This window comes from Coregonus lavaretus (assembly GCF_964263955.1).
Source record: "Coregonus lavaretus genome assembly, chromosome: 12".
Lineage (NCBI taxonomy): Eukaryota > Metazoa > Chordata > Actinopteri > Salmoniformes > Salmonidae > Coregonus > Coregonus lavaretus.
In genome coordinates, this window is record NC_139999.1 from 1,883,649 (window position 1) to 1,904,437 (window position 20,789).

Sequence of the window (20,789 nt, forward strand, 5' to 3'; positions counted from 1 at the left end):
GGCTCACTGTTCATTGTTGACATTTCCTGCCTAAGTTTGCCCACTTTGCCAATAACTAATCATTAAAATAATTGGCAACATCAAATGGTTTTGAGATGAATAAGCCATCTGATTCGATGAAAGATGGAGTTGAATTATTTATAGATGGTTGAGTGATTTATAGATGGCCTGGAGCCAGTGGGTTTGGCGACGAATATGTATTGAGGGCCAGCCAACAAGAGTGTACAGGTCACAGTGGTGGGTAGTATATGGGGCTTTGGTGACAAAACGGATGGCACTGTGATAGACTACATCCAATTTGCTGAGTAGAGTGTTGGAGGCTATTTTGTAAATGACAAAGTCAAGGATCGGTAGGCTAGTCAGTTTTACGAGGGCATGTTTAGCAGCATGAGTGAAGGAGGCTTTGCTGCGAAATAGGAAGCCGATTCTAGATTTAACTTTGGATTGGAGATTCTTAATGTGAGTCTGGAAGGAGAGTTTACAGTCTAACCAGACACCTAGGTATTTGTAGTTGTCCACATACTCTAGGTCAGACCCGTCGAGAGTAGTGATTCTATTCGGGTGGGCGGGTGCCAGCAGCGTTCGATTGAAGAGCATGCATTTAGTTTTACTAGTGTTTAAGAGCAGTTGGAGGCTACTGAAGGTGTGCCAAGGTGTGCCAAGCTTGTAGCGTCATACCCAACAAGACTCTATGCTGTAATCGCTGCCAAAGGTGCTTCAACAGAGTACTGAGTAAAGGGTCTGAATACTTATGGAAATGGGATATTTCATTTTTTTAATACATTTGCAAATATTTCTAAAAACCAGTTTTTGCTTTGTCATGGGGTGTTGTGTGTAGATTGATGAGGGGAAAAAAACGATTTAATCAATTTCAGAATAAGGCTGTAATGTAACAAAATGTGGGAAAAGTCAAGGGGTCTGAATACTTTCCGAATGCAGTCTCTGAAATCAAAAATAATTAAACATTCTTTAAAAAAAGTACTTAAAAGAAAAATGTATTTACTATTACCATGAATGTACAGCATGTGTCAAACTCATTGATGAATGAAGGTCACTAATTAGTAAGGAACTCCCCTCACCTGGTTGTCTTGGTCTTAATTGAAAGGAAAAACCTGCAGACACTCGGCCCTCTGTGGAATGAGTTTGACACCCCTGATGTACACATGGATGCGTCTGAAATGGCACCCTACTCCCTATAAAGTTAATTTTGACCAGGGCCCTATGGCATTTGGGACGCACACGATACAGTTCCCTCCGTAATTATTGGGACAGTGAAGAATTGTTATTCTTTTGGCTCTGTACTCCAAAAGTTTTTTATTTGAAATCAAACCATGACTATGAGGTTAAAGTGCAGACTGTCAGCTTTAATTTGAGGGTATTTTCATTCATATAGGGTGAACCGTTTAAAAATTACAGCACTTTTTATGCATAGTCCCCCCCATTTTAGGGCACCAAAAGTATTGGGACAAATTTACTTGTGTATTAAAGTAGTAAAACGTTTAGTATTTGGTCCCGTATTCCTAGAACACAATGATTACATCAAGCTTGTGACTACAAATTTGTTGGATGCATTTGTTGTTTATTTTGGTTGTTTCAGATTATTTTCTGCCCAATAGAAATGAATGATAAATAATGTATTGTGTCATTTTGGTGTCACTTTTATTGTAAATAAGAATAGAATATGTTTCTAAACACTTCTACTTTAATGTGGATGTTACCATGGTTACGGATAATCCAGAATGAATCGTGAAAAATAAAGTTAGACACACAAATATCATGCCCCCAAGACATGCTAACCTCTCACCATTACAATAACAGGGGAGGTTAGCATTTTATATCATACCCCCAAGACATGCTAACCTCTCACCATTACAATAACAGGAGAGGTTAGCATTTTATATCATACTCCCAAGACATGCTAACCTCTCACCATTACAATAACAGGAGAGGTTAGCATTTTATATCATACTCCCAAGACATGCTAACCTCTCACCATTACAATAACAGGGGAGGTTAGCATTTTATATCATGCCCCCAAGACATGCTAACCTCTCACCATTACAATAACAGGAGAGGTTAGCATTTTATATCATACTCCCAAGACATGCTAACCTCTCACCATTACAATAACAGGAGAGGTTAGCATTTTATATCATACTCCCAAGACATGCTAACCTCTCACCATTACAATAACAGGGGAGGTTAGCATTTTATATCATACCCCCAAGACATGCTAACCTCTCACCATTACAATAACAGGGGAGGTTAGCATTTTATATCATACCCCCAAGACATGCTAACCTCTCACCATTACAATAACAGGGGAGGTTAGCATTTTATATCATACTCCCAAGACATGCTAACCTCTCACCATTACAATAACAGGGGAGGTTAGCATTTTATATCATACCCCCCAAGACATGCTAACCTCTCACCATTACAATAACAGGGGAGGTTAGCATTTTCTTTTTTTGGGGGGGGGGGTTATATGTATACCTCTAACTATTGGGCACACAACAATCTGAAACACAACCAAAACAAACAGCAAATGCATCCAATAAGTTTGTAGAGTCAAAAGCTTGATGTAGTCGTTGCGTGTTATGAATATGGGACCAAATACTAAACTTTTTACTACTTTAATAAAGATGTGAATTTGTCCCAATACTTTTCGTCCCCTAAAATGCGGTGACTATGCATAAAAAGTGCTGTAAATTTCTAAACAGTTCACCCGATATGGATGAAAATACCCTCAAATTAAAGCTGACAAGTCTGCACATTAACCTCATAGTCATGGTTACATTTCAAATTCAAACTTTTGAAGTATACCGGCCAAAAGAAAATGCTTCACTGTCCCCATAATGACGGAGGGCACTGTATATCATGTCTACGATCTGAGGCGGTGGGGAGACTCACCTTGGCAATCCCTTCCATAGTGGTTCTTACAGCAGCGCATGACCCAGGCTCTACTCTTACACTCCCTCTTACAGCCCATCTTCTGACCAATGGAGTGCCTCGACATGGAGTGGTAGAGGCTGTAGAAGAAGAAGAAGAAGAGAAATAACTTTAGTCTGTTACACACTTGAGAGGTTGGAAGTATTTGTATTTATTATGGATCCCCATTAGTTCCTGTCAAGGCAGCAGCTACTCTTCCTGGGGTTTATTATGGATCCTCATTAGTTCCTGTCAAGGCAGCGGCTACTCTTCCTGGGGTTTATTATGGATCCCCATTAGTTCCTGCCAAGGCAGCGGCTACTCTTCCTGGGGTTTATTATGGATCCCCATTAGTTCCTGCCAAGGCAGCGGCTACTCTTCCTGGGGTTTATTATGGATCCCCATTAGTTCCAGCCAAGGCAGCAGCTACTCTTCCTGGGGTTTATTATTGATCCCCATTAGTTCCTGCCAAGGCAGCGGCTACTCTTCCTGGGGTTTATTATGGATCCCCATTAGTTCCTGCCAAGGCAGCAGCTACTCTTCCTGGGGTTTATTATGGATCCCCATTAGTTCCTGCCAAGGCAGCAGCTACTCTTCCTGGGGTTTATTATTAATCCCCATTAGTTCCTGCCAAGGCAGCGGCTACTCTTCCTGGGGTTTATTATGGATCCCCATTAGTTCCTGTCAAGGCAGCAGCTACTCTTCCTACCTGAAGTCATACATCACCGTGGAGTCTCCCTACCTGAAGTCATACATCACCGTGGAGTCTCCCTACCTGAAGTCGTGATCATACATCACACTGTGGCGTCGAGGGTAGAACATAGAGTAGGGGTTCATGTAGCTGCAGATCTCAGTCTTGCCCTGTGAAAGGCAGGAGATTGTGTGTTATGGTTAGCGTGCGTGCGTGTGTGTGTGTGTGTGTGTGTGTGTGTGTGTGTGTGTGTGTCTGTGTGTGTGTGTGTGTGTGTGTGTGTCTGTGTGTGTGTGTCTGTGTGTGTGTGTCTGTGTGTGTGTCTGTGTGTATGTCTGTGTGTGTGTGTGTGTGTGTGTGTGTGTGTGTGTGTGTGTGTGTGTGTGTGTGTGTGTGTGTGTCTGTGTGTGTGTGTGTGTCTGTGTGTGTGTGTCTGTGTGTGTGTGTCTGTGTGTGTGTGTCTGTGTGTGTGTCTGTGTGTGTGTCTGTGTGTATGTCTGTGTGTATGCGTGTGTCTGTGTGTGTGTCAGCTCACCGTATCTTCAGTTCCTGGGGGACAGTTGCGGGGACTCAAGCAGTTTCCACATCGACTCTAATGACACACACAGGTCATACAATACGTTTTGTTGTGATTCAAATACCTAGGTGTCTGGTTAGACTGTAAACTCTTCTTCCAGACTCATATTAAGAATTTCCAATCCAAAGTTAAATCTAGAATCTGCTTCCTATTTCGCAACAAAGCCTCCTTCACTCATGCTGCCAAACATGCCCTCGTAAAACTGACTATCCTACCGATCCTTGACTTCGGCGATGTCATTTACAAAATAACCTCCAACACTCTACTCAGTAAATTGGATGTAGTCTATCACAGTGCCATCCGTTTTGTCTCCAAAGCCCCATACACTACCCACCACTGTGACCTGTACGCTCTTGTTGGCTGGCCCTCACTACATATTCGTCGCCAAACCCACTGGCTCCAGGCCATCTATAAATCACTGCTAGGCAAATCCCAGCCTTATCTTAGCTCATTGGTCACCATAGCAGCACCCACCCGTAGTCTGCGCTCCAGCAGGTATATCTCACTGGTCATCCCCAAAGCCAACACCTCCTTTGGCCGCCATTCCTTCCAGTTCTCTGCTGCCAATGACTGGAACAAACTGCAAAAATCTCTGAAGCTGGAGACTCTTATCTCCCTCACTAACTTTAAGCATCAGTTGTCAGAGCACCTTACCGATCACTGCACCTGTACACAGCCCATCTGAAATTAGCCCACCCAACTACCTTGTAACTGCCTCTGTCGCCAGTTTATTTCATGTATTTGCACTTTTTATTATTTAATTTCTTCTGAATTGTACGTTTACAGCAAGACGGAACTAATTATTGGTTCCGCCCGAGTGTTGTCACCCGAGCGCCTTTAGCGACGCACCGAGGAAACTTTACCGCCAAAAGCGAATTATTTTTCCACTGTTATCGTGTTTAAGTGCATACTTACAAAGAAAGTATACAGAAGAAGATAAAGGACATTTAAAAGGATGTTTAGTACCTCTGTGTGATAAGCAGCAATGAGGTTTGTTGACTACTTATTTTGCTATGAGGGTGTTTGTGTTTACGTGCGTCAGTTTTGGTGTAAAATATACATAAGTGGCTAGCTGTATGAGCTTGATTATAACGCCAGATGTGTGAGACATGCATATGGCATTATTTTGTTAATGTATTTTTTCTTTCTTTAAACCAGTTCTCACGGGTTGACCAGCATTAAAGCCCTGTATTTGAATCAAGACCTCTTGCCTCATGCCTGTCACTGGAGGAGCTACAGTGAGAACTCATCTGCTCTGCATGAGTAGACGAGGAAGACAGTACCAAAGAGCCGTGATCCATGGACAAGAAGGGACATCTCTACATCCAAGAGTGTGCATCTGCTTCTGACATTTACTCAGCCGCAGCATCCACGGAAGAATCCAGGCGCCTTACCATGAATCCAGCTGATGCAAAGAAGCTTAAACTATTTCCCACAAGAGACTGACACATTTTTGCCTTCATATTCATACGGTATAGTTGTGTGTATGTTTAAGTGTTAACTAAGCTACAACCAAGAGACTGAATTTTGCATTTCATAGAACAACGTGATATTGATTTGTGTGAAGTAGATGTGAATATGTTTTAAAAAATAATATTAGTGGTAAAAATAGTATAAATGTGAATAGCTAATGGGAGCTGAATCACTTAGCTACAGGCCAAATTAGATTTAACCCAAATTTAAGTACACCAAGTAACAATGTCAGAGCCTAGTCTTACCTCTGGGAGAAAGCAGGTTAATGTAGGTGAAAGTATAGAGCAGCAGTGCATAGACATGCAACCACAGGCTACTAAAGGCACAAGAGCTAATGACCACACTTCCTCACAAGCACCACGAAGAAGCCAAAGAGACCGAAAGTTAACAGAAAAGGGCCAAGAACTGTACAATGAGCAAATAAGAATATTTGCTCACCGTTTCACTGTGAGCTATGAGGAGTGGAAGGCTATTGCTAAAGACACCAAGCAAGCTTTGAGTGGACAATGCTCAAACAACCTGCTACATGAACACATAAGCAAAATAAGTGCTGCCTCAGAGAATCTGAACATTGCTTATGATGAGTTAAGGCGCATAGACAACCCTGACCATGACACACGTCGCAGAATTGACAACTGTGATGCAGTAACCAGGAAGATCATCCAAACTGCAAAATATCGTTTGGAGACAGAAGATAACGGTGGAGGAGATGAACAACGAAGCAACAGGGCGACATCGTCTATATTCAAGTCTGTAGCCTCAGACAAGATAAGTATCAAATCCCAATGCACTAAGTCCTCTCATGCTCAAAGCAGCTCCAGACATTCAAGTCGGATTTCTGTTAGCAGACAAGATGCCGCTGCTGAAGTTGCTGCCAATGAAGCTACTCTAGAAGTACTACTAGAACAAGAGTGTTGCATTGAGGAATTGGAAAGGCTTGAAGCTGAAGCTGCAGAGAGACAAAAGGTGCTAGATGCAAAGCGGAGACAACTGGAGCGACTAGAGATAGTTAAAAAGTTAAAGGCTGCTAAGGCACGTCAGCGAGTGTATGATCAGAGTGAGTGCTCAGATAAAGAAATAAGCAGTCTACTCCATCAAAGTGTCTGTATGAAGGAAAAGGAAGAAGTTAAACATGAAAATAATCTGTTGCAGCACCATTCTTCACCACAAGACCGGGCACATTCAAAGCAGGATGACAGCACAGCAGCTCTTGTTAGAGCACTTGCAGAGTCCATCAGTGCAGGTCGTCTTCCTATACCTGAACCAACAATATTCAATGGCGACCCACTCAGATTCAATGACTGGAAGGTTTCTTTTCAGACACTCATTGATCGGAAAAACATTCCAGCCGAAGAAAAGATATATTACTTGCGAAAGTATGTGGGTGGACCTGCTAAAAAGGCTATAGAGAGCTACTTCCTGCTTGGTTCAGAGTCAGCCTATCACGCAGCATGGAGGATTCTCGAGGAAAGATATGGAAATCCATTCCTCATAGCCAAAGCATTCAGAGATAAGCTGGAGGCATGGCCCAAGATAAGCTCCAAAGGCAGTATCGAACTTCAAGAGTTTGCTGATTTTCTTCGGAGCTGTGAGGCTGCTATGACTCAGATCAGAGGCCTCGAAGTACTTAATGACTGCAATGAGAACCAGAAGTTACTTGCAAAGCTTCCAGACTGGCTGACCTCGAGATGGAACAGAAAGGTCATAGAAGTGGAGGAAGAAAGTCACACATTCCCAAGCTTCCAGCACTTTGTAAAGTTTCTCACACGTGAAGCTAAGATTGCAAATAACCCAATAACATCTCTCCATGCTCTGAAACCTGCTGAAGGTGAGCAGATCAATGTTTTAAAGAACAGAGCTCTCGGAGCAAAGGTACTAGCAACTAACTCAGATGAAAAAGCTTCCTCCACAAGCTGTGTTTTTTGTGAGAAGTCAGGTCACAGTCTACACAAGTGTTGGAAATTTATGAATAAAACCATCTCTGAGCGAGTCAAGTTTGTTCAAGGGATGAAGTTGTGCTTTGGCTGTCTGAAGCCTGGCCATCGCTCAAAGGAGTGTGAAAATAGAAGGATCTGTGATACTTGTGAGAAAGGACATCCAACCTGCCTACACGATAATCGCAGCAAAGAAAGAGGAATGTCAACAAGGACTGATGGAGAAATGGAGAGTGACAAGTCAAGAGAAGGAACGACAGATCGTTCACAAGAAAGGGTGACAAAACCACTACGCGAGGTAACATCTAACAGAGTTATCCAGAATGTTAAAGGCACCCATACATCCTCAGTCATTCCTGTGTGGTTGTCCACTACAAGTAAGCCAAATCATGAAGTTCTTGTGTACGCTCTTCTCGATACACAGAGTGACACGACCTTCATCCTTGAAGAGACAGCAAAGGTGCTTCACACTAAAAATGAACCAGTCCAGTTAAAGCTCTCCACAATGGCTTCAAGAAATACAGTGGTGCCTAGCAGAAGGCTGACTGATCTACAAATAAGAGGATTCTACTCCGATAAGATAATCTACCTGCCAGGAACTTACTCAAGAGAATTCATCCCTGCAAACAGAGATCATATTCCCACACCAGAGACTGCCAAGGCATGGTCTCATCTTGAGCACATTGCAGATGAAATTGCTCCTCTGCAGAGCTGTGACATCGGCCTACTAATTGGCTACAACTGTCCTCAAGCTCTTGTACCAAGACAAGTGGTTGCTGGAGAAGAAAATGAGCCCTTTGCTCAGAGAACAGACTTGGGTTGGAGTGTAGTCGGCTATGGCAACCCATGTCTTGACTTTGGAGATGCCTTTGGAATAAGCCATCAAGTCATTGTGAAGCAAGTGACATCAGTTCTTCCAAATCTCCCAAACGAAGTGCACTATGTCTGTAGAACACAGATCAAAGAAGTAGTCCTTCCAACAGACGTCATCAAGGTGTTGGAATCTGATTTTGTAGAAAGGGCTTCAGAAGATGACCCAGCTGACCACGCCTCAAGGGGTGTCACAGCAGAACAACTCACAGCTTCTAACTGGTTCACAGGTCCAGACCTTCTTTGGCAAAAAGAGCTACCAACTGGAGTTGTCATGGTGGGAGAGATCGAGAGCAGTGACCCAGAGGTCAAGAAAGCTCAGGTTCATGACACTCAGGCAGAAGAAGCAAAAACAATTTTAGATCGTCTACACAAGTTCTCAGACTGGGCAAGAATGGTGAAGGCTGTTGCCAGACTCAAGCGCCGTGCTAAGGAAATCAAAGGTCTCAAGCCAAAGTCCTGTGAGGCCTCGAACTTGGAGGAAAGGAAAGAGGCGGAGCTGACCATAATCAAGATGGTCCAAGAAGCAACTCTCTCTCAAGAAATTCAACGCCTTAGACATCATAAGGAGACAAAGGTCAAAGACAAAGCCAACCAGTTGCACAAACTATGTCCGTTGTGTTCAAGAGGAGTTCACATTGAAGCACTTGATGACTTGACCTCAGATGCCTTTATCAATGCTCTGCGTTCATTCATCGCCATTCGTGGATCAGTAAGGCAGATAAGGTGTGATCAAGGGACAAACTTTGTCGGAGCAAGGCGTGAGTTCATTGAAGCACTGAAAGAGATGGATCAAGAAGAGCTCAAAGATTTGGGCTGCGAGTTCATCATGAACACCCCTGCCTCAAGTCATATGGGTGGAGTCTGGGAAAGACAAATCCGCACTATCAGAAGTGTCCTGGCGTCCATTCTAGAACAGTCGTCCAGGCAACTTGACTCCTCTTCCCTACGAACATTTCTATATGAGGTTATGGCGGTTGTGAATAGCAGACCTCTAACCACTGATCATCTGAACGATTCTACCAGTCCAGAGCCCTTGACACCAAACCACATCTTGACCATGAAATCCACAATCATTCTCCCTCCTCCTGGAAAGTTTGTCAAGGAGGATCTCTACCTCCGCAAAAGATGGCGCAGAGTTCAACTCTTAACCAACAACTTTTGGGTACGATGGAAAAAGGAGTATCTCCTGAATCTCCAACACAGACAGAAGTGGACCAAAGATCGCAGAAATGCAAAGGTCGGTGACATTGTTCTGTTACAAGATGCTGCCACACCACGAAACCAATGGAAGCTAGCAAGAGTCATCGAGGTGTATCCTGGAAGTGATGAAAGAGTGAGGAGACTCAAGTTACTCATCAGTGACTCCTCCCTGGATGGAAGAGGAAAGCGTACAGCCAAACCTGTTTACCTGGAGAGACCCATTCAGAAAACAGTTACATTGCTAGAAGCAGACTGATGGTTCTATCATACACTCACACACAGTTTATTAGTTGTTTATTAGGACAGAGTTTCATTTTATTTATTCATGCAGTAGGTTTGTCTCCAAGTTTTAAGAAATCACTTGTGATTTGGTGGGAGTGTAACTGCCTCTGTCGCCAGTTTATTTCATGTATTTGCACTTTTTATTATTTAATTTCTTCTGAATTGTACGTTTACAGCAAGACGGAACTAATTATTGGTTCCGCCCGAGTGTTGTCACCCGAGCGCCTTTAGCGACGCACCGAGGAAACTTTACCGCCAAAAGCGAATTATTTTTCCACTGTTATCGTGTTTAAGTGCATACTTACAAAGAAAGTATACAGAAGAAGATAAAGGACATTTAAAAGGATGTTTAGTACCTCTGTGTGATAAGCAGCAATGAGGTTTGTTGACTACTTATTTTGCTATGAGGGTGTTTGTGTTTACGTGCGTCAGTTTTGGTGTAAAATATACATAAGTGGCTAGCTGTATGAGCTTGATTATAACGCCAGATGTGTGAGACATGCATATGGCATTATTTTGTTAATGTATTTTTTCTTTCTTTAAACCAGTTCTCACGGGTTGACCAGCATTAAAGCCCTGTATTTGAATCAAGACCTCTTGCCTCATGCCTGTCACTGGAGGAGCTACATACCTCATCCCCATATTGTTATTTATTTTGCTCATTTGCACCCCAGTATCTCTATTTGCACATCTATCATTCCAGTGTTAATACGAAATTGTAATTATTTTGCACTATGGCCTATTTATTGCCTTACCCCCATAACTTGCTACATTTGCACACACTGTATATATATTTTCTGTTGTATTTTTGACTTTTACCCCATATGTAACTCTGTGTTGTTGTTTTTATCACACTGCTTTGCTTTATCTTGGCCAGGTCGCAGTTGTAAATGAGAACTTGTTCTCAACTGGCTTACCTGGTTAAATAAAGGTGAAATAAAAATAAATAAATATGTTGTTGATGTAAAGAATATATGTTTGTCCATGGTGTGTAATGAGGAGCAACCAGACGCAGCACTTGACACATTTATGAAATTGCTTATTCCAGTTACTAATAAGAAAATGACTGTAAAAACGGTTAAATCCCCTTGGATTGATGAGGAATTCAAGAATTGTATGGTTGAGAGGGATGAGGCAAAAGGAATGGCAAATACGTCTGGATGCACAACCGATTGGCAAACGTACTACAAATTGAGAACTCATGTGACTAAACTGAATAAAAAGAAGAAACTAAACTATGAAACAAAGATAAACAATATAAAGAATGATAGTAAAAAGCTTTGGAGCACCTTAAATGAAATTTTGGTCATAAAGGCAAACACAGCTCCATCATTCATTGAATCCGATGGCTCAATCATCACAAAACCCACTGATATTGAGAAATTGATGATAAAAAGATTGTGGGGGCTGTTTTGTTAGACTTCAGTGTGGCTTTTGACATTATCGATCATAGTCTGCTGCTGGGAAAACGTATGTGTAATGGCTTTACACCCCCTGCTATATTGTGGATAAAGAGTTACCTGTCTAACACAGAGGGTGTTCTTTAATGGAAGCCTCTCCAACATAATCCAGGTAGAGTCAGGAATTCCCCAGGGCAGCTGTCTAGGCCCCATACTTTTTAAAAATCTTTACTAACAACATGCCACTGGCTTTGAGTAAAGCCTGTGTGTCTATGTATGCGGATGACTCAACACTACACACGTCAGCTATTACAGCGACTGAAATGACTACAACACTTAAAGAGCTGCAGCCAGTTTCAGAATGGGTGGCAAGGAATAAGTTAGTCCTAAATATTTCAAAAACTAAAAGCATTGTATTTGGGACAAATCACTCACTAAACCCTAAACCTCAACTACATCTCGTAATGAATAATGTGGAAATTGAGAAAGTTGAGGTGACTAAACTGCTTGGAGTAACCCTGGATTGTAAAATGTCATGGTCAAAACATATTGATACAATCGTAGCTAAGATGGGGAGAAGTCTGTCCATAATAAAGTGCTGCTCTACCTTCTTAACAGCACTATCAACAAGGCAGGTCCTACAAGCCCTAGTTTTGTTGCACCTGGTCTACTGTTCAGTCGTGTGGTCAGGTGCCACAAAGAGGGACTCAGGAAAATTGCACTTTGTAGCTATAAAACACGTCAACGTCACCAAGAGGAGGTGACAACATACGTAAACTAAAACAAAGAGAGGCATTTTGGCAGAACTCCTTAGACACTGGATACTACGGGACAGTACTCCTTAGACACTGGATACTACGGGACAGTACTCCTTAGACCCTGGATACTACGGGACAGAACTCCTTAGACACTGGATACTACGGGACAGAACTCCTTAGACACTGTGGATCCTACGGGACAGTACTCCTTAGACACTGGATACTACGGGACAGTACTCCTTAGACACTGTGGATCCTACGGGACAGTAATCCTTAGACACTGTGGATCCTACGGGACAGTAATCCTTAGACACTGGATCCTAAGGGGCAGTAATCCTTAGACACTGTGGATCCTAAGGGGCAGTAATCCTTAGACACTGTGGATCCTACGGGACAGTACTCCTAAGACACTGTGGATCCTAAGGGGCAGTACTCCTTAGACACTGTGGATCCTACGGGACAGTACTCCTTAGACCCTGTGGATCCTACGGGACAGTACTCCTTAGACACTGTGGATCCTACGGGACAGTAATCCTTAGACACTGTGGATCCTACGGGACAGTACTCCTTAGACACTGTGGATCCTAAGGGGCAGTACTCCTTAGACACTGTGGATCCTACGGGACAGTAATCCTTAGACACTGTGGATCCTACGGGACAGTACTCCTTAGACACTGTGGATCCTAAGGGGCAGTACTCCTTAGACTGTGGATCCTACGGGACAGTACTCCTTAGACACTGTGGATCCTACTGGACAGTACTCCTTAGACACTGTGGATCCTCAAATCAAATCAAATCAAATCAAATCAAATTTTATTGGTCACATGCGCCGAATACAACAGGTGCAGACATTACAGTGAAATGCTTACTTACAGCCCTTAACCAACAGTGCATTTATTTTAAACAAAAAAGTAAGAATAAAACAACAACAAAAAAGTGTTGAGAAAAAAAGAGCAGAAGTAAAAAATAAAGTGACAGTAGGGAGGCTATATATACAATAGAATAAAGTGACAGTAGGGAGGCTATATATACAGGGGGGTACCGTTGCATAGTCAATGTGCGGGGGCACCGGCTAGTTGAGGTAGTTGAGGTAATATGTACATGTGGGTAGAGTTAAAGTGACTATGCATAAATACTTAACAGAGTAGCAGCAGCGTAAAAAGGATGGGGTGGGGGGGCAGTGCAAATAGTCCGGGTAGCCATGATTAGCTGTTCAGGAGTCTTATGGCTTGGGGGTAGAAGCTGTTGAGAAGTCTTTTGGACCTAGACTTGGCACTCCGGTACCGCTTGCCGTGCGGTAGCAGAGAGAACAGTCTATGACTAGGGTGACTGGAGTCTTTGACAATTTTGAGGGCCTTCCTCTGACACCGCCTGGTATAGAGGTCCTGGATGGCAGGGAGCTTTGCCCCAGTGATGTACTGGGCCGTACGCACTACCCTCTGTAGTGCCTTGCGGTCAGAGGCCAAGCAGTTGCCATACCAGGCGGTGATGCAACCAGTCAGGATGCTCTCGATGGTGCAGCTGTAGAATTTTTTGAGGATCTGAGGACCCATGCCAAATCTTTTTAGTCTCCTGAGGGGGAATAGGCTTTGTCGTGCCCTCTTCACGACTGTCTTGGTGTGTTTGGACCATGATAGTTCGTTGGTGATGTGGACACCAAGGAACTTGAAGCTCTCAACCTGTTCCACTACAGCCCCGTCGATGAGAATGGGGGCGTGCTCAGTCCTCTTTTTTTTCCTGTAGTCCACAATCATCTCCTTTGTCTTGGTCACGTTGAGGGAGAGGTTGTTGTCCTGGCACCACACGGCCAGATCTCTGACCTCCTCCCTATAGGCTGTCTCATCGTTGTCGGTGATCAGGCCTACCACTGTTGTGTCGTCGGCAAACTTAATGATGGTGTTGGAGTCGTGCCTGGCCATGCAGTCATGGGTGAACAGAGAGTACAGGAGGGGACTGAGCACGCACCCCTGAGGGGCCCCCGTGTTGAGGATCAGTGTGGCAGATGTGTTGTTACCTACCCTTACCACCTGGGGGCGGCCCGTCAGGAAGTCCAGGATCCAGTTGCAGAGGGAGGTGTTTATTCCCAGGATCCTTAGCTTAGTGATGAGCTTTGAGGGCACTATGGTGTTGAATGCTGAGCTGTAGTCAATGAATAGCATTCTCACGTAGGTGTTCCTCTTGTCCAGGTGGGAAAGGGCAGTGTGGAGTGCGATAGAGATTGCATCATCTGTGGATCTGTTGGGGCGGTATGCAAATTGGAGTGGGTCTAGGGTTTCTGGGATTATGCTGTTGATGTGAGCCATGACCAGTCTTTCAAAGCACTTCATGGCTACAGACGTCAGTGCCACGGGTCGGTAGTCATTTAGGCAGGTTATCTTAGCGTTCTTGGGCACGGGGACTATGGTGGTCTGCTTGAAACATGTTGGTATTACAGACTCAGTCAGGGACATGTTGAAAATGTCAGTGAAGACACTTGCCAGTTGGTCAGCACATGCTCGGAGTACACGTCCTGGTAATCCGTCTGGCCCTGCGGCCTTGTGAATGTTGACCTGCTTAAAAGTCTTACTCACATCGGCTACGGAGAGCGTGATCACATAGTCGTCCGGAACAGCTGGTGCTCTCATGCATGCTTCAGTGTTGCTTGCCTCGAAGCGAGCATAGAAGTGGTTTAGCTCGTCTGGTAGGCTTGTGTCACTGGGCAGCTCGCGGCTGTGCTTCCCTTTGTAGTCTGTAATAGTTTTCAAGCCCTGCCACATCCGACGAGCGTCAGAGCCAGTGTAGTATGATTCAATCTTAGACCTGTATTGACTCTTTGCCTGTTTGATGGTTCGTCGGAGGTCATAGCGGGATTTCTTATAAGCGTCCGGGTTAGAGTCCCGTTCCTTGAAAGCGGCAGCTCTACCCTTTAGCTCAGTGCGGATGTTTCCTGTAATCCATGGCTTCTGGTTGGGGTATGTACGTACGGTCACTGTGGGGACGACATCATCGATGCACTTATTGATGAAGCCAGTGACTGATGTGGTGTACTCCTCAATGCTGTCTGAAGAATCCCGGAACATGTTCCAGTCTGTGCTAGCAAAACAGTCCTGTAGCTTAGCATCTGCGTCATCTGACCACTTTTTTATTAGCCGAATCACTGGTGCTTCCTGCTTCAGTTTTTGCTTATAAGCAGGAATCAGGAGGATAGAGTTATGGTCAGATTTGCCAAATGGAGGGCGAGGGAGAGCTTTGTATGCGTCTCTGTGTGTGGAGTAAAGGTGGTCTAGAGTTTTTTCCCCTCTGGTTGCACATTTAACATGCTGGTAGAAATGAGGTAGAACGGATTTAAGTTTCCCTGCATTAAAGTCCCCTGCTACTAGGAGCGCTGCATCTGGATGAGCGTTTTCCTGTTGATTAATGGCCTTGTACAACTCATTCAGTGCAATCTTAATGCCAGCATTGGTTTGTGGTGGTAAATAGACAGCTATGAAAAGTATAGATGAAAACTCTCTTGGTAAATAGTGTGGTCTACAGCTTATCATAAGATACTCTACCTCAGGCGAGCAAAACCTTGAGACTTCCTTAGTATTTGATTTTGTGCACCAGCTGTTGTTTACAAAAATACAGAGACCGCCACCCCTCGTCTTACCCGAGTCTGCCGTTCTGTCCTGCCGATGTAGCGTATAGCCTGCTAGCTGAATGTTGTCATTGTTGTCATTCAGCCACGACTCCGTGAAACATAAGATATTACAGTTTTTAATGTCCCGTTGGTAGGATAACCGTAATCTTAAATCGTCCATTTTATTCTCCAAAGCTTGAACGTTGGCTAATAGGATTGATGGGAGAGGCAGTTTACTCGTTCGCCGTCGGATCCTTACAAGGCACCCCGACCTACGTCCACGAAATCTCCGTCTCTTCCTCACGCGAATGACGGGGATCTGGGCCTTGTCGGGTGTCTGTAGGATATCCTTCGCGAACGCCTCGTTGAAGAAAAAGTGTTCGTCCAACGCGAGGTGAGTAATCGCTGTCCTGATATCCAGAAGCTCTCTTTGGTTATAAGAGACGATGGCATAAACATTATGTACAAAATAAATTACAAATAACGCGGAAAAACACACATAATAGTACAATTGGTTAGAGGGCTGTAAAACGGCAGCCATCTTCTTCCGGCGCTGTTCTACGGGACAGTACTCCTTAGACTGTGGATCCTAAGGGGCAGTACTCCTTAGACACTGTGGATCCTACGGGGCAGTACTCCTTAGACACTGTGGATCCTACGGGACAGTACTCCTTAGACACTGTGGATCCTAAGGGGCAGTACTCCTTAGACACTGTGGATCCTACGGGGCAGTACTCCTTAGACACTGTGGATCCTACGGGACAGTACTCCTTAGACACTGTGGATCCTAAGGGGCAGTACTCCTTAGACACTGTGGATCCTATGGGACAGTACTCCTTAGACACTGTGGATCCTACGGGACAGTACTCCTTAGACACTGTGGATCCTACGGGACAGTAATACTTAGACACTGTGGATCCTACGGGACAGTACTCCTTAGACACTGTGGATCCTACGGGACAGTACTCCTTAGACACTGTGGATCCTACGGGACAGTACTCCTTAGACACTGTGGATCCTAAGGGGCAGTACTCCTTAGACACTGTGGATCCTACGGGACAGTAATCCTTAGACACTGTGGATCCTACGGGACAGTACTCCTTAGACACTGTGGATCCTACGGGACAGTACTCCTTAGACACTGTGGATCTAAAGGGGCAGTAATCCTTAGACACTGTGGATCCTAAGGGGCAGTAATCCTTAGACACTGTGGATCCTAAGGGGCAGTACTCCTTAGACTGTGGATCCTAAGGGGCAGTACTCCTTAGACACTGTGAATCCTACGGGGCAGTAATCCTTAGACACTGTGGATCCTACGGGACAGTACTCCTTAGACACTGTGGATCCTACGGGACAGTACTCCTTAGACCCTGTGGATCCTAAGGGGCAGTACTCCTTAGACACTGTGGATCCTACGGGACAGTACTCCTTAGACACTGTGGATCCTAAGGGGCAGTACTCCTTAGACCCTGTGGATCCTAAGGGGCAGTACTCCTTAGACACTGTGGATCCTACGGGGCAGAACTCCTTAGACACTGTGGATCCTACGGGACAGTACTCCTTAGACCCTGTGGATCCTAAGGGGCAGTACTCCTTAGACACTGTGGATCTAAAGGGGCAGTAATCCTTAGACACTGTGGATCCTACGGGACAGTACTCCTTAGACACTGTGGATCCTAAGGGGCAGTACTCCTTAGACACTGTGGATCCTACGGGACAGTACTCCTTAGACACTGTGGATCCTAAGGGGCAGTACTCCTTAGACACTGTGGATCCTAAGGGGCAGTACTCCTTAGACACTGTGGATCTAAAGGGACAGTACTCCTTAGACACTGTGGATCCTACGGGACAGTAATCCTTAGACACTGTGGATCCTACGGGACAGTAATCCTTAGACACTGTGAATCCTACGGGACAGTACTCCTTAGACACTGTGGATCCTACGGGGCAGTACTCCTTAGACACTGTGGATCCTACGGGACAGTACTCCTTAGACACTGTGGATCCTACGGGGCTAAACAATGGTTTTGCCTCGTTTCTATAATGTTGTTGCCTTGATTTTTTTGGTCTTTGTGTCTCCAGTTTCAGACCTTCATATATCCCCTATCTATTTACTTTATTTTGCCCATTGAGCAACGAGACACGTCATTTTGTTCCATTGATGTGTCTCTGTAGGCCACTAGGCTATAAATCACCTGTATACTCATTTTACATTTTAGCCATTTAGCAGACGCTCTTATCCAGAGTGAGTTTCTAGTCGGTTCGGGGATTCGAACCAGCAACCGGCCCAATGCTCTTAACCGCTTGGCTACCTGCCAACCCCACTCATCCTGAACAATGGATTAAAGTGAGCTAAAATAAATTAATCTAATTAGTCCTTCTGGAAGTTTTTCCTTGGTAAGCCCTTTTCATACATACACTTCCATGCCATCTAATTTCTCCATCCAGTACATCACATGCTGTGGGAGAAACGTCTCCTGCTGGAGTACCAGAACCTTCCACATATACTCTCCAGATATATTAGAAATAAATAATAATATTATGAAGGTATTAAAGTCTCTTACGTATGAAGTCCTGTCCTCCAGTCCGTCACAGTGTGCGCCCAGACCGGGAGGTTCCAGTAGCTGGTCGATGCCGTACGCCACGCCACCGTCAAACATCATGAAACGATCCAGGACCCTTGCCATGTTGTCGTTCACCATGATGTCCCCCTGACAGACACATGAGAAAGGGGATAGACAAGATGAGAACTAGCCTGGTCCCAGATCCGTTTGTGCCGTCTTCCAAACTCCTATAGTCAGTCACACTCGTGGCAAGACAACACAAACAGATCTGGAACCAGGCTGAGGCTAGATGAAAATATGAGTTTGGGGATAGAGGAACATGCAGTCCCTAGTCCCAGTAGTTTGGGGATAGAGGAACATGCAGTCCCTAGTCCCAGTAGTTTGTGGATAGAGGAACATGCAGTCCCTAGTCCCAGTAGTTTGGGGATAGAGGAACATGCAGTCCCTAGTCCCAGTAGTTTGGGGATAGAGGAACATGCAGTCCCTAGTCCCAGTAGTTTGGGGATAGAGGAACATGCAGTCCCTAGTCCCAGTAGTTTGGGGATAGAGGAACATGCAGTCCCTAGTCCCAGTAGTTTGGGGATAGAGGAACATGCAGTCCCTAGTCCCAGTAGTTTGGGGATAGAGGAACATGCAGTCCCTAGTCCCAGTAGTTTGGGGATAGAGGAACATGCAGTCCCTAGTCCCAGTAGTTTGGGGATAGAGGAACATGCAGTCCCTAGTCCAGTCCCTAGTCCAGTCCCTAGTCCCTAGTCCAGTCCCTAGTCCAGTCCCTAGTCCCTAGTCCAGTCCCTAGTCCAGTTCCTAGTCCAGTTCCTAGTCCAGTCCCTAGTCCAGTCCCTAGTCCCTAGTCCAGTCCCTAGTCCAGTCCCTAGTCCAGTCCCTAGTCCCTAGTCCAGTTCCTAGTCCAGTCCCTAGTCCAGTCCCTAGTCCCTAGTCCAGTCCCTAGTCCAGTCCCTAGTCCAGTTCCTAGTCCAGTCCCTAGTCCAGTCCCTAGTCCCTAGTCCAGTCCCTAGTCCAGTCCCTAGTCCAGTCCCTAGTCCCTAGTCCAGTCCCTACTCCAGTCCCTAGTCCAGTCCCTACTCCAGTCCCTAGTCCAGTCCCTACTCCAGTCCCTAGTCCCAGTAGTTTGGGGATAGAGGAACATGCAGTCCCTAGTCCAGTCCCTAGTCCAGTCCCTAGTCCCTAGTCCAGTCCCTAGTCCAGTCCCTAGTCCCTAGTCCAGTCCCTAGTCCAGTCCCTACTCCAGTCCCTAGTCCCAGTAGTTCAGAGCAGATGGTCTTCCTTGTATCTTAACTGTCTTTCTTTCATCCTCAGCTATAATTGCACCTTGGGGATAAATAAAGTGTGTCCCAAATGGCACTATGTTCCCTATATAGTGCATCTATGGGCTTTGGCCAAATGTAGTGCACTATATAGGGAACAGGGTGCCATTCTCTGGTCTAAAGTAGTGCACTATATAGGGAACAGGGTGCCATTCTCTGGTCTAAAGTAGTGCACTATATAGGGAATAGGGTGCAATTCTCTGGTCTAAAGTAGTGCACTATATAGGGAATAGGGTGCCATTCTCTGGTCTAAAGTAGTGCACTATATAGGGAATAGGGTACCATTCTCTGGTCTAAAGTAGTGCACTATATAGGGAATAGGGTGCCATTCTCTGGTCTAAAGTAGTGCACTATATAGGGAATAGGGTACCATTCTCTGGTCTAAAGTAGTGCACTATATAGGGAATAGGGTGCCATTCTCTGGTCTAAAGTAGTGCACTATATAGGGAATAGGGTACCATTCTCTGGTCTAAAGTAGTGCACTATATAGGGAATAGGGTGCCATTCTCTGGTCTAAAGTAGTGCACTATATAGGGAATAGGGTACCATTCTCTGGTCTAAAGTAGTGCACTATATAGGGAATAGGGTGCCATTCTCTGGTCTAAAGTAGTGCACTATATAGGGGACAGGGTGCCATTTGAGACGTGTAAATGAGGTTGAAGTAGCTACTCACAACGACTTTCTTGTTACAGCTGAAGGTGAAGGTTGATCCGTGCATCGTCCGGTAGGTAGTGAAAGACGTAAAGGTCATCTTCTGCAGCACCACGAGAGATCAACATCATTATTATCAAAACCAACATTATTATCAAAACAACATCAATAACTATTCAAAAACATTTGGGATGCACCCCATAGCCTCACCTTGATGTTGCGTATGATGTGAGCTTTGATGATGGCGGTGAGTTTGTCCCTGTGGTCGAGGCTGTACAGCCAGCGTTGTCTCTCTTCGGACAGAGAGCTGAGGGCAGCGTCAGACGGCCACAACATGGTCAGGGGCTGATGGATGGAGCTCTCTACCAGGCTCAGCATGTTGGCATCCTAATAACAATAACAAAGAGAGTTAAGCCCCTGATCATTTTGGGATTTGCCCCATTAAAAGCATGCTGTATTTAAAGTTATTGATACGGTAGGAAATGTGTATTAGCTTTCTACATGATTTAGTAAGCCAACGGCCACATAACTG

At 44.8% G+C, this 20,789-nt stretch overlaps 1 protein-coding gene across 1 annotated transcript in view; it reads right to left on the reverse strand.

The window, feature by feature from the left end:
* Positions 1–20,789, reverse strand: part of stab1 (stabilin 1) — a 169,129-nt gene that overhangs the window by 33,136 nt on the left and 115,204 nt on the right. The window contains exons 51-56 of the mRNA XM_084172495.1: positions 20,468–20,644; positions 20,280–20,360; positions 18,282–18,428; positions 4,158–4,214; positions 3,707–3,792; positions 2,914–3,032 (exon numbers count right to left, since the gene is read on the reverse strand). Of these exons, the coding sequence (XP_084028621.1) occupies positions 2,914–3,032; positions 3,707–3,792; positions 4,158–4,214; positions 18,282–18,428; positions 20,280–20,360; positions 20,468–20,644 (667 nt within the window). The remainder of the gene's footprint in view (positions 1–2,913; positions 3,033–3,706; positions 3,793–4,157; positions 4,215–18,281; positions 18,429–20,279; positions 20,361–20,467; positions 20,645–20,789) is intronic.